Genomic DNA, 15000 nt, shown 5'->3' on the forward strand with positions numbered 1-15000 from the left:
GAAAGGTATAGATAGATAGAGAAAAGAGAAAGAGGGAGGAGAGGAGAGGAGATGGAGGAGAGGAGAGGAGAGGAGATGGAGGAGAGGAGAGGAGAGGGAGGAGAGACAGGAGAGGAGAGAAACAGACTCCCCGTCGCAACAAAGAAAACAAAGACAGCAAGTCCCTTTAACATGTCCTTGCTTCCCGGCGACCGCTCGATAATTATCATAGCAACACTCGTCATTTAACAACAGTTTGCCTCCATCTTCCTCCCGCCATGCCTTTGGGTCTCTCTCTCTCTCTCTCTCTCTCTCTCTCTCTCTCTCTCTCTCTCTCTCTCTCTCTCTCTCTCCCCTTCCTTCCTTCCTTCCTTCTCCGAAGAACAAGAAGAGAATAAAAATAACCACCACCTCTGCCAATCACTCTTCACCAAAAATTTCGGAAAAAGAACGAAAGAAAAAAAAGAAGAGAAATATATACCCGCGACTCACGAAAGCCATCAACCGGTGACATTCCCCCATTATCTGTACCAGCGCCGTTTTATTCTATTCATTTTTTTCTTCTCTCTCTCTCTCTCTCTCTCAGATTCAAAACTCTGCAACATTACCCAGCACACCACCATCCCCACCTCCCCCCCCCAAATTCTACCTACCCCCTACCCCTTCCTCCTCCTCCTCCTCCTCCCCATTCCACCCCATGACTAACCCCTCCCTCACTCCCTCCCATTCCGTCATGCACGATACACACGCGACAGACACGAACCATCATGACCGACGTCTATTCAGAGTCTTGTCGTCACATGCCATGACCCAATCACAATTCGCATATCCAAATCCAACCCCCCCCCTCCTCCTCCTCTAAATCCAATCCCCCTCATCCCCCCTCCCTAGGTCTAATCCTAGTGCTATATCCTCCTCTTCTCTTTTTCCTTCTCCTCCTCTCTCTCTCTCTCTCTTCCTTCCATGTTTTCTCTCTGGCGGTTCCTACCTTCCGCGAACCGGCATCTATTTATAGACACTTTATTAATCGTATTTCAAGTTGTTCATATTCTTCTACCTATCCGTCAAAGGAAAATCAAAATGCACAAACTAAGGGGGTAGGAAGAGGAGAAGAAGAGAAGAAGTAGGAGGAGGAGAAGTAGAAGTAGAAGTAGAAGAAGTAGGAGCAGCAGTAGTAAGAAGTAGGAGGAGCAATAGTAAGAAGTAGGAGGAGGAGGAGGAAGAGGAGTAGTAAGAAGTAGGAGGAGGAGGAAGAGGAGAAGTAGTAAGAAGTAGGAGGAGGAGGAGGAAGAGGCGAAGTAGTAAGAAGTAGGAGGAAGAAGTAGTAGGAGGAGGAGGAAGAGGAGAAGTAGTAAGAAGTAGGAGGAGGGGGGGAGAAAAACGGTGCCATTCCAAGTCGATTTAACGATAAATAAGACTCAAGGATCCGCAAAACCGCATTAGGTCGGCGCCGAGACCAATCCTAAAACCCTACTCAAGGCAACTCTTGACCTCTCTTCTCTCTCCTTTCCTCCTCCTCCTCCCCCTCCTCCTCCTCCTCTTCCTCTTCCTCCATTCCTCGCCCTTCTCCTCTCTTTATCCCCTTCCCCTGATCCCCTTCATCCTCCTCTCTCGACCCTCCTTTCTTATCTCTTATCTCTTCTCCTCCTGCTCCCTCTTTCTTTCCCCTCCTCGCCTGCCAATCCCTCGACACAATTACCTTAGGTCGAACGAAGGAAATAATGCAGCATATGAAACAAGAACAAGAACAATAATACAAATAACAACCGTATCCAATAAAAAGCACCAGCACATGACAAAAAAAGTAATGCTCGCGGTACCTCCAAACAAAACCAAGAAAGTCGCCGTACCCGCCAGAACAAGGACAAGAACAAGAACAAGGACAAGAACAAGAACAAGAGCAAGAACAAGGACAAGAACAAGGACAAGCGCCATAGCTATACCACCACCACTACTATAACTCCCCGGCCCCGCCCACGTGACCTCGGCCGGAATCGAATGGCGCCCGTCCGTCACGGCTTATCCGAACCGCTCACGGGACGGAGGAGACTCCCCTGCACGAAAATCCAGACACTTCCCCCCCCCCCATTCCCATTCCCATTCCCATTCCCATTCCGCCACTCCCACTACCATTCCCATACCCATCCCCAATCCATACCACGACGTCTTCAATTAAGGAGGAGTTCCTTGGATTCGTCTAGATATATTTTGGCGTTTTCCATTATCTATTCATTCGTCGTTTCTTTGGACAACTACCCGTCGATTCCAGATTTATGATAAGAGAAAGTGAAAGAGAAAGAAAGAGAAAGTGAAAGAGGAAGACAAAGAGATCCTTCTCCCTCCCTCCCTCCCTCCCTTGCCCCTCTTATATCTATATCTACATCGAATCTTTATAGATGATATGCACAACTCGACTGACATTTTCATTATTAATAAGCCATCTCTCCCTCCCCCCGCCCAAATCTTAAGATGTCGATAGATCAATATCCAGAACTTCTACGACTGGAACACCACTCGGCTAAACTACCGTGGCCAGAAAACGGCGAGAGGAGGAGGAGGAGGAGGAGGAGGAGGAGGAGGAGGAGGAGGAGGAGGAGGAGGAGGAGGAGGAGGAGAAGGAGGAGGAGGAGGAGGAGGAGGAGAAGGAAGAAGAAGAAGAAGAAGAAGGAGGGGGACTGGGGGAAGGAGGGATGAAGAGGAAGATGGAGAAAGGAGGAGGGGGGATAGTGAGGACGAAGATGAAGGGTGGTCTGGGAGAGGCAGAGTGGGAGGAGAGCACGGCAGCCCCAGAGACGCGACGGGCGCGGAGGGACGCCCTCGCCCTTTCCAGCTCCTTCCCGCCCGCACACGTGCAATCCAGGCTTGCCCACAACCAATCCCTTCCGCCCACAAGCCGGCCCTCAGCAGCCCGCTCTCCCCGCGGCCGCTTCCCCGACGCGGGCGGCCTCCGGATGACGTTCGTGACTCGGCGCGCCCGCTTTCCGTGTTTCTTCCAAGAACCGGCGGGATCGATGGGCGTCCGTCATGAAGCCCGTGGCATGGCGACACGGCGACGCGTGTCACCGGGGCTCCGGCGCGGTCGAACCGCCAGACGCCGCCCACGCACGAGATACGACCGAGGGAGTGTGTTGCAATGAGTGAGAGTGAGAGTGAGAGTGAGAGTGTGTGTGTGTGTGTGTGTGTGTGTGTGTGTGTGTGTGTGTGTGTGTGTGTGTGTGTGTGTGTGTGTGTGTGTGTGTGTGTGTGTGTGGCGAACGGTCACTCCCGGCGTGGTCGGGCGCCAGAGAACGCCATAAGCCGGCCCCGCCCCCCGAGGGAGCCCCCGCCCCCTCGCTCCCCATCCCAGCCAGAAGTCCCGAAGTCCTCCGCCCAGAGAGCAACCAAATTGAAATACTAATAAGAACAAGCGGAAAAGGAGGGGATGGCACCTGTGCCTAAGCAAGCAAAAAAGCAACGATCACATTTTTGTCTTTTCTCTTTTCCCTCTTCTCTTCTTCCCTCATCCTCCATCCCGTCCCCGTACCCTAAAATGCTTTCCCCAGCTCGAGCTTTCCGAGGAGGGAGAAGGGGATGAGGGAAAGAGTCATGAGAAAGGGAGAGGGTAAGGGGCGGCAAGGGAGATGGAGGACGGGGAAGTAGGAGCAAGATAGACGAAGGGGAGACGGAGATGGGAAGGTGAACGAAGAGAGAGAAGAGAGGGAGACGAAAGTGGCGAATAGAGAAAGTGAAGGGATGGGAGGGAGACTGGGTAAGGGGGTGGGGGGTGAAGGTGCAAGGAAGGGCGTAGGGATAGGCGAGGGGCAGGAGCAGCGGCGGCGCAAGCGTTACTGAAACAGAGGGACGCCGCCGTATCTTACGCTAATGCCCGAGTATTAAGGATCGGAATTGCTACCTTGTTGAGCCGTACATTAAGAGATGATGACCACGTAATTGAATCGTAAACCCGAGGCACACACCCCCCCTCTGCCGACTTTAAACCTCTCCCTCCCCCCTTCCCCTCTCCCGACTTTAAACCTCCAATGCTTTTCTCATCTTATACCTTCCCCCCCCCCCTCCCCCTGCTAACATCATGAACGCCCAAAACCGAGAAAGAAAACGAAACAAAATGTGATGATGGTGACACCTAAAGTAAAAGCGGTACCAAGAGCCAATCACGATAAACAAATGAATAAATTAAAATAAAACAAACTTCGAAACAAGAATGTAAAAATACCAGATAGAAGCAACTCTGATCACGCACCAGCATGCAAAATATATGTATAATCATACAACAGAATAAATAGCAGGGGTGAACGAAGGAGAGAGAGAGACAAGGAAATTACGAAAAATAAGAACCGAGACCAGCCAAACCCAATCAACCAAATTCATCCTCCTCCACCCCCTCCCCTTCCCTCCATTCCTCCCTCCCTCCTCCTCCTCCTTTCTCGCCTCCCTTCTTACCCTCCCCTTCCCCCTCCTCTCCCACAGGTTCCCACACAAACAAGGTGGGCAGAAGCCTACATTAATATTCTCTCTCTCCCTCTTTCTCTCCCTCTCCCTTCCCCTCCCCCTCTCTCTCTCTCTCCCCTCCGCCGCCGCAACGTAGTATGAGGCTGATAAGCTCGGGATCAAACGAGGGAAGAGCATAAAAGCCGCTCCCCGCACTGCAGTCCCGCCCCACTCCCAACCCCCCCCCCAATACCCCTCCCCTCCCCTCCCCTCCCCCGGAAACACACACACAAATTGCGCTATTTTTATACATTAGGGATTTGTACGTGTAAATACAAATTGGCTTCTATCTCTTGTCTGTTTGTCTAACTCTCTCTATGTAAATGTAAATGCAAGCAATGCCATTACCCTATTTTATCTTCTTCCTTATCCTAATCCTCCTCTCCTCTCCTGTTCTCCCTTCCTTTATCTCCCCTTCGGACTTGTGAGCGACAAGACTGCTGTCAACGGAGGGAAGGGGAGGGAGAAAGAGCAAGGAAAAAAGCAGAGAGAGAGAGAGAGAGAGAGAGAGAGAGAGAGAGAGAGAGAGAGAGAGAGAGAGAGAGAGAGAGAGAGAGAGAGAGAGAGAGAGAAAGGGGGGAGGGGCAGGAAACTAATATGCAAGCGTGTCCAGCTGTCGGTTATCTGTCAAAATGATGGTTTACGGTGAGTGTCTAGCGCGCGTCGGTGACAAGGGATGTGGTGGTGGAGGCGGGAGGAGGAGGGGGGAGAGAGGAGGAGAAATGAGGGTAGAGGTGTGGGAGGAGGAGGAAGGAGGGTTGAGGTGTGGGAGGAAGGAGGAGGAAGGAGAAAGGAGGAAGGAGGGAGGAGGGAGGAGGGAGGAGGAGGGAGGGAGGAGGGAAGTGGAGATGAGAGAGAAAGGACAAAGGAAACCGAAAAGGAAAAAAAAAAAAAAAACGAGAAGGCCTACCCAAACTCCCCTACACCCGCCAAGACCCTCCCTCACACCCCAGCTGACCCCTCCCACGGCACCCACACCAACACCCACCCACACGTACACAAATGAAAGCCACAAAGCACTCGCATAAATCCCCTGACCCTCTAGGACCCAACATCGACGCCTCTCCAATTCCATCCTCATCATTTCTCGCATTTTCCTTATCCTCCCAATTCTATCATCATCATTTCTATCTTTAGCATCACCCTCACCATTCTATCACTATATCTCTCTCACTTCATCATCCGCCCAAATCTATCATCAATTTTCTCTTTCTTATTATCACCATCCCAATTCTGCCATCATTTCTCTCTCTCTCTCTCTCTCTCTCTCTCTCTCTCTCTTTCATCACCACCCATCCAATTCCATCATTATTTCTCTATTATCATCATCACCCTCCCAATTCTACCATCATCTCTCACTTTTTATCATCACCCTCGTCATTATTGCAACACATTATTCCGATCTGACGCCTACCCCCCCCCCTCCCCCTGCCCGCCCTGCCATCGATACGTGCAGCGCGTCCTCTCACAATTAAACGATTATGTGCACGAACGCCCACCGTGCGACGCGGGGGGTGGGGGCGCGGTGTGGGGGCGCGGTGTGGGGCGGGGGCGGCGCAATGGAACGCCGTTTTTCATCATTACTGGAGCTTTTCTTTTTTTCGTTTGTACTATGGTAATGCGGGCGGTCTGAGGGAGAGGGAAAGAGCGGGGTGGGGGAAGAAGGACGAGAGAGATGGGGAGTGGGAGAGGGAGTGGGAGAGGGAGAGGGAGAGAAAGAGAGAGATAGAAGGGGAAGGGGAGAGAGTGCGCGTGTTTTAATAGCGCCCCATTAATCACCAACTTAAAAAAGTTTTTCGACATTTACGAGAATCAACAGGAAGTAGAAAATGATTAAGAACAAAAAGAAAAATGCGCCTTCACTCCGGCCCTTTCCGCCCTCGCGATCCACTCCCTCATTCGCTCTCTCCCGCCCGCCCGCCCTGCCCCTCTCTCCTTATCTCCCTCCTCCTTTCTTCCCCTCTCCTCCCCTCGCCCCTCCTCCCTAGCTTTTACTCCCGCCGATAATCCCTAATCTCCCCCCACTTCCCCTCCCCTGGATCACCGATTAACCCCCCCCCCTCCCCTTGCCCTCCCCGCTTCCAATCCCCCGCAGCGCCCAATCCTCGCCTGGGGAGAACATCCTCCGAGCGGCGGCGGAGATGCGCGGGCGAGGGAGGAGGCAGACGCCCCAATTCAACGCATTCCAATTAGCGCGCAGCGTTTTCATCGCCGCCGCTAAATCATCAATGGCTGGTGCAACATAATCGCCAACATGTCAAAGCGCATCTTCGCTTTGATAAACCTGGGAGATTAGTTCTTTATCTATTTATTCGGTTTTTGGGGTTCTCCTCATTCTTTCCGTCCTCACTTCTCCTCCTCTCTTCCCCCTTCCCCCTCCCCTTTCATCCCCCTTACATCTCTCGGTCCCTCCCTTTCGCAACCCTCCCCCATGCCCCACCCCGTCCCTCCCCTTTAAAAAGACACTAGACTACAGACCCAAACGGATCGCACGAGGCTAAAATTCCTAGCTTAACTTTGCCTCGCATGTCCTCGGAGTCACCCCAACCTAGCCCTTCCCCCTACAACCTAGCCCAACCTAGCCCTTCCCCCTACCACCTACCCCAACCTACCCCACTTCTACCTTCCCCATCCAACCTAACCCCCCCTCCCCCGTCTACCTTCCCCTCCCATTCCCATCTCCCTCCATCTATCCAACCAGCCTCCCTCCCCCCTTCCGCCTCTCCCTAACCACCACCTTCCACCCCCCCCTCCCCCCATTATTCAAGGACCTGCCAATACCACGCGCCACCTGCCTAGCCTTACACTGATCTGGCAGACAGCTGGCGAAGGGACACTTGCTCGAGTTAGAGGCCGATGAGAGGAGGGGGAAGGGGTTGTAGGGAATGGGAAGGAGGGAGAGGAGAGTGAGAGTGAGAGTGAGAGTGAGAGTGAGAGTGAGAGTGAGAGTGAGAGTGAGAGTGAGAGTGAGAGTGAGAGTGAGAATGAGAATGAGAGAGAGAGAGAGAGAGAGAGAGAGAGAGACAGAGAGAGAGAGAGAGAGAGAGAGAGAGAGAGAGAGAGAGAGAGAGAGAGAGAGAGAGAGAGAGAGGGAAATGAATTACGAGACAAAGACGAGACGAGCAATGGCAAAGCGAAAACATCGAGCTCATTATCTCCCCCACGAAGACACTAATGATGATGATAACTGTCATATCCATCAAAATGGCAATAACTATAATAAAAATCACCAGCAGCACAATCATCAGAAGCCCCGAGATGATGATAAAATGATAAGGAGGATTAAAGATGACGACGGCGAAGCACGACTCAGGAACAATCCCAAAACCCAAAAGAAAGAGAAAAAGATTTTAAAAAACTAGGAAGAGAGAGAGAGAGAGAGAGAGAGAGAGAGAGAGAGAGAGAGAGAGAGAGAGAGAGAGAGAGAGAGAGAGAGGGAGAGAGAGAGAGAGAGAGAGGGAGAGAGAGGGAGAGGGAGAGGGAGAGGGAGAGGAGAGGGAGAGGGAGAGGGAGAGGGAGAGGAGAGGGAGAGAGGGGAGAGAGGGAGAGATAGAGAGAGAGAGAGGGAGAGGGAGAGGGAGAGGAGGGAGAGATTAATAACGAAAGAAAGCGAGTGTATGTGGCCTTTCACCCTCCTTCCACCCCCTCCCGCTCTCCCCCCTCTTCTTCCCGCCCAAACGTCTCCATCTAGCATCAAATCAAGTATCTGACAGACGAGACCCTTTCCTCTCCTCTCCTCCCTCCCTCCCTCCCTCCTTCCCTACTCCTCCAGCCGCCCCCCCCATCTTCTCTTCCCCTCCCCTCCCCTCCGGTCCGTAATCAGAATACGGTATTACAAACCAGTATAAAAAGGAAGACAGAAGGACGAGAAGCACTCCACCGCCGCCTTGCCCCCCACCCCCTTTCCCCTCCCTCCTTTCACTCCTCCCTCCCTCCCCCTCGTTCCAGGTCGATCGTGGATCGATTCTTAAACAAAAGGGGAGGGAGGGAGTGTGGAGGGAGAAAGAGGGGGAGAGGGGGAGAGGGGGGGAGAGAGAGAGGGAGCGGGTCGGGTCGATATCGAGAGAATTACAACGCGCCTGCTGCTCCTCCTGTGGTCGCTCCTCTCCCCCCTCCCCCACCATCACCTCCCTTAAACCAAGCCACGCTGCATCTCCACCATCCCCTCTCTCTCTCTCTCTCTCTCTCTCTCTCTCTCTCTCTCTCTCTCTCTCTCTCTCTCTCTCTCTCTCTCTCTCTCTCTCTCTACATTTCGATCTCTCCCTCCCTCCCTCTTCTCTCTTTCGATCTCCCTCCCTCCTTCCATTCTCCCTCCCTCCCTCCCTCCCTCCATTCCTCTCCCTCTCCCTCTCCCTCTCCCTCCCTCCGCCAGGCCCTCCGTCTCGGCTTCTTCTTTAGCGAGCTGCAAGAAAGATCGATGATCCGGGCTTTTTTCATTTAAATTATTTTCTTTTCATATCATCTCCGTTCGCGTGCGCGCGCACCCACCCACCCACACGCGCAGATACGCAAACATGCACTTGCAGATTTCTAGCGCGCGAGTGTGTGTGTGTGTGTGTGTGTGTGTGTGTGTGTGTGTGTGTGTGTGTGTGTGTGTGTGTGTGTGTGTGTGTGTGTGTGTGTGTGTGTACACCCGAAGCAAGTCCTCGCTTCAAAAAGAAACACAAAGGCAAAAACCCACGCCTACGCAGACGGGCGTGGGCGGCGGCGCTGATGCATGTCGCACCTCCGGATCGCCGATGGCACGGGCGTTTTATGAGTCTCCCTCGCGGCGGCAGTTCGGGCGCGGGGAAGGGCGGCGGACTTTTTACTGCTGCGGGCGGGCCAATCGCGCTCACGGCCGCCCGGGATTTACATACAGAGCATACATACATACATGAATGCCCTACCGTAACTTCCTCCCTCCCTCTTTCCCTTTTCCCTCTCCCTCCCCTTTCTCTTTCTCATTCTCTCTCTCTCTCTCCTATTTCCATATCTCTTTGATTTCTTTCCCTCCTGCCTTTGCGTATGTACTTTACTCACTCACTCTCACCTTTCTAAAGCTCTCCCACCCTTCCCTCTTCCACCCTCCCTCCCACCTACCCACCCTTCCCCTCAACCTCACACCAACCCATCCATCCCCTCACCCTTCTCCCTTCCTTCCCACCAACCCACCCTTCCCCTCACCCTTCTCCCTTCCTTCCCACCATTCCACCCTTCCCCTCACCCTTCTCCCTTCCATCCCACCATTCCACCCTTCCCCTCACCCTTCTCCCTTCCTTCCCACCATTCCACGCTTCCCTCGACCTCCTCAGAAAGCAGGCAAGCAGGCAGGCAGGCAGAGAGGCAAGCAGAGAGACAATCGCGTCCGCAGAACCCCCTCGCGGGAAGGAAGCGGACGGGTTCTCCTTTAGCCTCGGCCACAAAGGGCCTGCGATTCGCCAGCCTCCTTTAATAGGCTGTTGCGCCGCGGCTCCCATTCGCGAAGGAAGAGGGAGAGGGAGAGGGAGAGGGAGAGGGAGAGGGAGAGGGAGAGGGAGAGGGAGAGGGAGAGGGAGAGGGAGAAGGGGAGAGGGAGAGGGAGAAGGATAGGGGGAGAGGGAGAGGAGAGGGAGGAAGGGGGGAAGGAGAGGGGGAGAGGGAGATGGAAGGAAGGGAGAGGAAGGAAGAGGGAAGATGGAAGGAGGGGGCGAAATGCGAAAGGAGGAGGAAGAACAGAAGGAGAAAAGAGGAAAAGAGGAAGGCCATAGAGACTGAGGGCAAGAGAAGAGAAGAGGAAAAGGTGGCGTGTGAACAGAGGATGAAAATAAAGGGGGGTTAAGTAAGAGGGAGAATAATCGAGAGAAAGCGAAAGACAACTCGAAGCCAATGTCTATCTCCCAGCTAAAGGTCTTTCTGCCTCTGACCTTTTCCCCTCTCCTCTTCTTCTCCTCTTCCTCCCCCTCCACTCTCTCTCTCTCTCTCCCCATGCCCCTCAGTAAGATTACCTATCCTGTCGCTCCTTTATGACTGTGTAACAGAGGCAAGATTAACGAAAGCTCTGACAAATATACATACAAACATACATATTCATATATATATACACATAGACACACATGCATACATATATGAGATAGACAGAAAGAGAGAGAAAGAGAGAGAAAGAGAAAGAGAGAGAAAGAGAGAGAGAGAGAGAGAGAGAGAGAGAGAGAGAGAGAGAGAGAGAGAGAGAGAGAGAGAGAGAGAGAGAGAGAGAGAGAGAGAGAGGAAACACGAGAAAAATAGTACACCGACAGACAAGACGGACAGCAGCAGACAAAACACAGACAAATGGAAGACACACACATGTAATAAAAAGAAGCTCTCTTGACTTGGATCTATAAACCCCCTCAAGCCCACTTCCTGTAGGCCTCCCCACTCTCGCCCCCTCCACCACCCCCGGCCCCACGCCACAAAGAAGCCAGCCAGCCACTGCCTTCTCCTCGCTTCCTTTCTCTTTCTCTTTCTCTTTCTCCCTCCTTCCTCACCCCCATTTCTTTTCTCTTCTTCTATTCCCATTTTCTTCATCCATTTCTAAAAATACTTTCTTTCTAGTTTCCTTTCCCCATTCCTCTCTCTCTCCTCTCCTCTACTGCCATTTTCTTTATTTCTTTTTTTCCTCCCATTACCCCTCCCTCCCTCTTTTTCTTCTCTCCCTTTTCGTCTCCCGCCATCCTTCATTCCCCTTCCTCTCCCCTCGGTGTCATTAGCCGTCTTCCAACCCCTTTCCCCGTAATTATAAAAGCGAACCATTATTAATGCGACCAAATATAGCAACAGTACAGAGCCAAACAATTTTATGTCTGCCAAGATGGCGCTCTCGCTCGCTCGCTCGCTCGCGCTTTTTTCTCTTTCCCCTCTCTCTCTCTCTCTCTCTCTCTCTCTCTCTCTCTCTCTCTCTCTCTCTCTCTCTCTCTCTCTCTCTCTCTCTCTTTTACTTTCTGTTATCGTATCCTAATCTTATCCTATGCTATCCTCCCTCCCTCCTTCCCCCCCCCTCTCTCTCTCCCTGCATCCCCTTCTCACGCTCGTTTCCATCTTCGCTTCCTCTTGCATTCATCACCCACTTTTCTCTCTCGTCTACCTCGCTCGCTCACCCATTTCCCGTCCAGCCCAAACCTCTCTCACTCTCTTAACACGGGGATATTATCAATTTGATACTAACTCAATTCCCCCCTCTCTCTCTCTCTCTCTCTCTCTCTCTCTCTCTCTCTCTCTCTCTCTATCTCTCTCTCTCTCTCTCTCTCTCTCTCTCTCTCTCTCTCAATATCACTCCCTCCCTTCCCTCGCCTCCCAAACATCTAACTAGAAACAAAAACTTACCAATAATCCTAAAGCAAGCTGTGCTGTTTCACAAAACCAATACAAAATACAAAAAAAGGGAACAATAATTGATGTATAATAACAAAGAACAATTAATGGGAATAATAACAATAATACTAATAATAGCATAATAACAAAGAACAATTAGTAAGGATGGTCATTAAATAAACAGAGAAATGGCAATGAAGGAAAAACTTTATTAAGTGAACAAATGAACAAATGATAAAAGGTGAATCCAGCATAAAAAAAGTGCTTGTGGATGAGAAACAATGAAAAATGAGTAATGCAATAAATGAGTGAAAGCGAACTGAGAAAACCTTACAATATATACAAATATATATAATTACAGGGCACTCATGTAAAAAAACAAAAACTACGTGAACTACAAAACTACCTCGTTCACCACCTTGTTAGCACTCACTCACAAAACTACCTCAACCCCAAACTACAGTTAATGAAAGGTTAATAACGAGAAAACATAAGTCTACAATCTCGTTAAAAAATACTTCATAACCCCCTGTGCATCGTAGTTCGTAAATGCATACAACCAACGATACACGGACGTCACGAAGTCCAAACTACAATCTATCTATCTCTAGCCCCCTTATTGTTAAAAAAAATCACTCCACAAACAAACAAGCGAACACTCCCCTACTCCCTCCCCCCACACAAACACACAAACAACCCTCCCCGCCAAAACCCTCTGCACACCACAAACAAACAAACAAACAGCAAACAAACCCCCACACACAACCACAGCAACAAACCACTCCCAGCCCAAAAAACGGAAAAAAGAATTGATTGTTCGCACCTGACTCACCTGTGACTTTGTCCCTGATGAGCTTGCACGACTCCAGCTCGCCTATGGACGAGAACAGGGAGCGGATCTCCTCCTGCGTCATGTTCTGCGGCAGGTAGTTCACGATGAGGTTTGTCTTGGACTCCTCAATGTGGCCGCTCTGGGAGGAGTTGGAGGAGGCGGTGCCGTTCTGGGCGCAAGAGTCCATCCCGTTAATCATGCCTGACATCCAAGACTCCACGCTCACCTTGAAGCTGTTGGGCGGGGAAGGACCGAAGGAGGGACCGAAGGAGGGGCCGAAGGAGGCCGAAGGAGGGAGGTGTAGGGAAACAGGGTAGGGAGGGAACGAGTTAAGGTGGTGGAAATGATATCGAAGAGAGGAAAAGGAGGAATAGATGACGGAAGAAAACGAGTTGAGAATGGCAGAAGTTAAGATTTGATTGGTTTCAGGAATGGTAGTTTGAGGGGGGAGGGGTGGGAGGGAGGGAGGGAGAAAAAGAGAAAGAAAACAAGTTAGTTAAACGAAATAACATAAAAACTTGTATCATAAAATATTTCAAAAAAAGATGTTAATACACAATAAAGATGTTAAAATACACACAGATGATAACAAGTCATAAAAGTTTATCAGAAACCAGTAAGTATCGACCAGGGTAATTTATCAGATTATTTTAGAAAAAAAAACGTGAAAAAAGAATACACAGAAAATACACAGATTAAGACCAATTTCAAAATTCAAAACAGTCAATTCAGACCAGAGAAAAAGTCTTATTCATAAAAGACAAAACGTCTATATGCGACTGCAGTATGAATGTATTTATGTGCATATGTATATATACGTAAAACAAATACACTAATAAAAACCCTCAGGAAGGAGAACGAAAACAGATCCAAAGCCCAAAAGACACGCTTCCATTGCAATCACAAAACGCCCTGCAAACCAGCCTTGCAACCTTAAGATCTCATTCTCCCGACTGCAGACAAAAACAACAGTAAAGCCAATTGCTTCTCGTGCCCCTCCACATCCCCCCTCCCCCCCTCTCTCTCCCCTCTTAGCTGGGATCAATTTCGAAAATTGGAATACCGATACCAATCAAAAAGTCTTAAAATAACCCCTTAAAATATGCAGATTATATAAAAGTGATCTCCTGAATGTCTCCCAAGAGAAAGTGAGAAAAATTCTTGAAAGAACCGCGTGCAAACACACACACACACACACACACACACACACACACACACACACACACACACACACACACACACACACAGAGGAAGAGGAAGGGGGAGAAGATGGAGAAAGAGAAAGAAAAAGAGAACAGAAACAAAATCCTCCGTTCTAACTCAAGAGAAAAAAAAAACGTCTAAACCTGAAGACAGAAATAACCGCCCGATGATAAAACAAAACAAAAACACAGATTTCCTCCTGGTGATCAACAAGAGAACTCCCTTACGTGGTAGAAGATGGGAGAAAAAAAAATCAAGAATCCTACCACACGCCTTGGCTGTAGGATGCAAGGATTAATTGCGAGGGATAATCCCACAAAGCAGATCTCGGAAAAGGATAAACGTTCCGCCATTACCGAAAAGAAAGCTAATGAAGCAAGCGCACGTGCACGGGCGTCATGCAGGCAGAAGGCAAGCAGGGCCAGCTGGAGGGAAGGGACTTGGGGGGGGGGGGGCACGACCAGGAGCGAAGGAGGGAAAGCAGGGGGTCGAAAATAAGAAAAGAGGGGAGGAGATAACATGGTGGAAAGAAGCAAGGGGAGAGAGGGAGAGGAGAGAATGGAGTGGGGAGAGAAGTGATTTTCAAGAGCAAAAGGGGTGCGGGCAGAGGTGGTTGGTAGGGGGCAGGGGGGGGGGGCAATGACTTCAAACGCCCGACATCAGAAAATGTAATTACCGTTCAACGGGGAGAAAACTAGCCTTCAAGAATAACATCAATTATCCCAGTCAAAAAGCCTTCGAGATGTGGGAGGGGGAGAGAGAGAGGGAGGGAGAGAGAGAGAGAGAGAGAGAGAGAGAGAGAGAGAGAGAGAGAGAGAGAGAGAGAGAGAGAGAGAGAGAGAGAGAGAGAGAGAGAGACTGTTGCAGTATTCAAGCAAGTATGTAGTTCACGCTGCCTCAATAAACCTCTGGGCATCGATACGCCATGCTGGACTTGCATAATATACATACACACATACATACATACACACACACACACGGCGAGAATGAGAAGTGGACGAGAGTATCAAGAGGGGAGAAAAGGGAAGAAAAGAGGGAGAGAAAAGGAGATGCACAGGGGATGAAGGGGAAAAGTTCAGAGTTTGAGGAGGAGAGAGGGAGAGGCAGGGAGACAGAGAGAGAAAGAGAGAGAGAGGAGAGGGGAAGAGAGGATATAGGGGGAGAGACCCACACAAGTTTAGGGACAATGA

General features: G+C 50.5%; 2 protein-coding genes across 19 annotated transcripts in view; one reads left to right on the forward strand and one right to left on the reverse strand.

Annotated features, from left to right (window-relative positions):
• The window catches only part of LOC138867225 (RNA-binding protein cabeza-like), a gene marked incomplete at both ends in the record, with an annotated part of 8745 nt that extends 6158 nt beyond the window's left edge, over positions 1-2587 (forward strand). The window contains 2 exons of the mRNA XM_070142110.1: positions 1785-1986; positions 2471-2587. Of these exons, the coding sequence (XP_069998211.1) occupies positions 1785-1986; positions 2471-2587 (319 nt within the window). The remainder of the gene's footprint in view (positions 1-1784; positions 1987-2470) is intronic.
• LOC113806051 (ELAV-like protein 1) overlaps positions 1-15000 on the reverse strand; it is a 326651-nt gene that overhangs the window by 66904 nt on the left and 244747 nt on the right. For 15 of the 18 annotated variants that reach the window (XM_070142224.1, XM_070142233.1, XM_070142229.1 and 12 more), the window contains one exon: positions 12599-12840. In XM_070142224.1, coding sequence (XP_069998325.1) covers positions 12599-12840 — 242 coding nt within the window. The remainder of the gene's footprint in view (positions 1-12598; positions 12841-15000) is intronic. The other 3 variants (XM_070142240.1, XM_070142237.1, XM_070142225.1) reach the window with 1 other exon arrangement.

The sequence above is a fragment of the Penaeus vannamei genome, chromosome 29 (genome assembly GCF_042767895.1).
Source record: "Penaeus vannamei isolate JL-2024 chromosome 29, ASM4276789v1, whole genome shotgun sequence".
Taxonomy (NCBI): domain Eukaryota; kingdom Metazoa; phylum Arthropoda; class Malacostraca; order Decapoda; family Penaeidae; genus Penaeus; species Penaeus vannamei.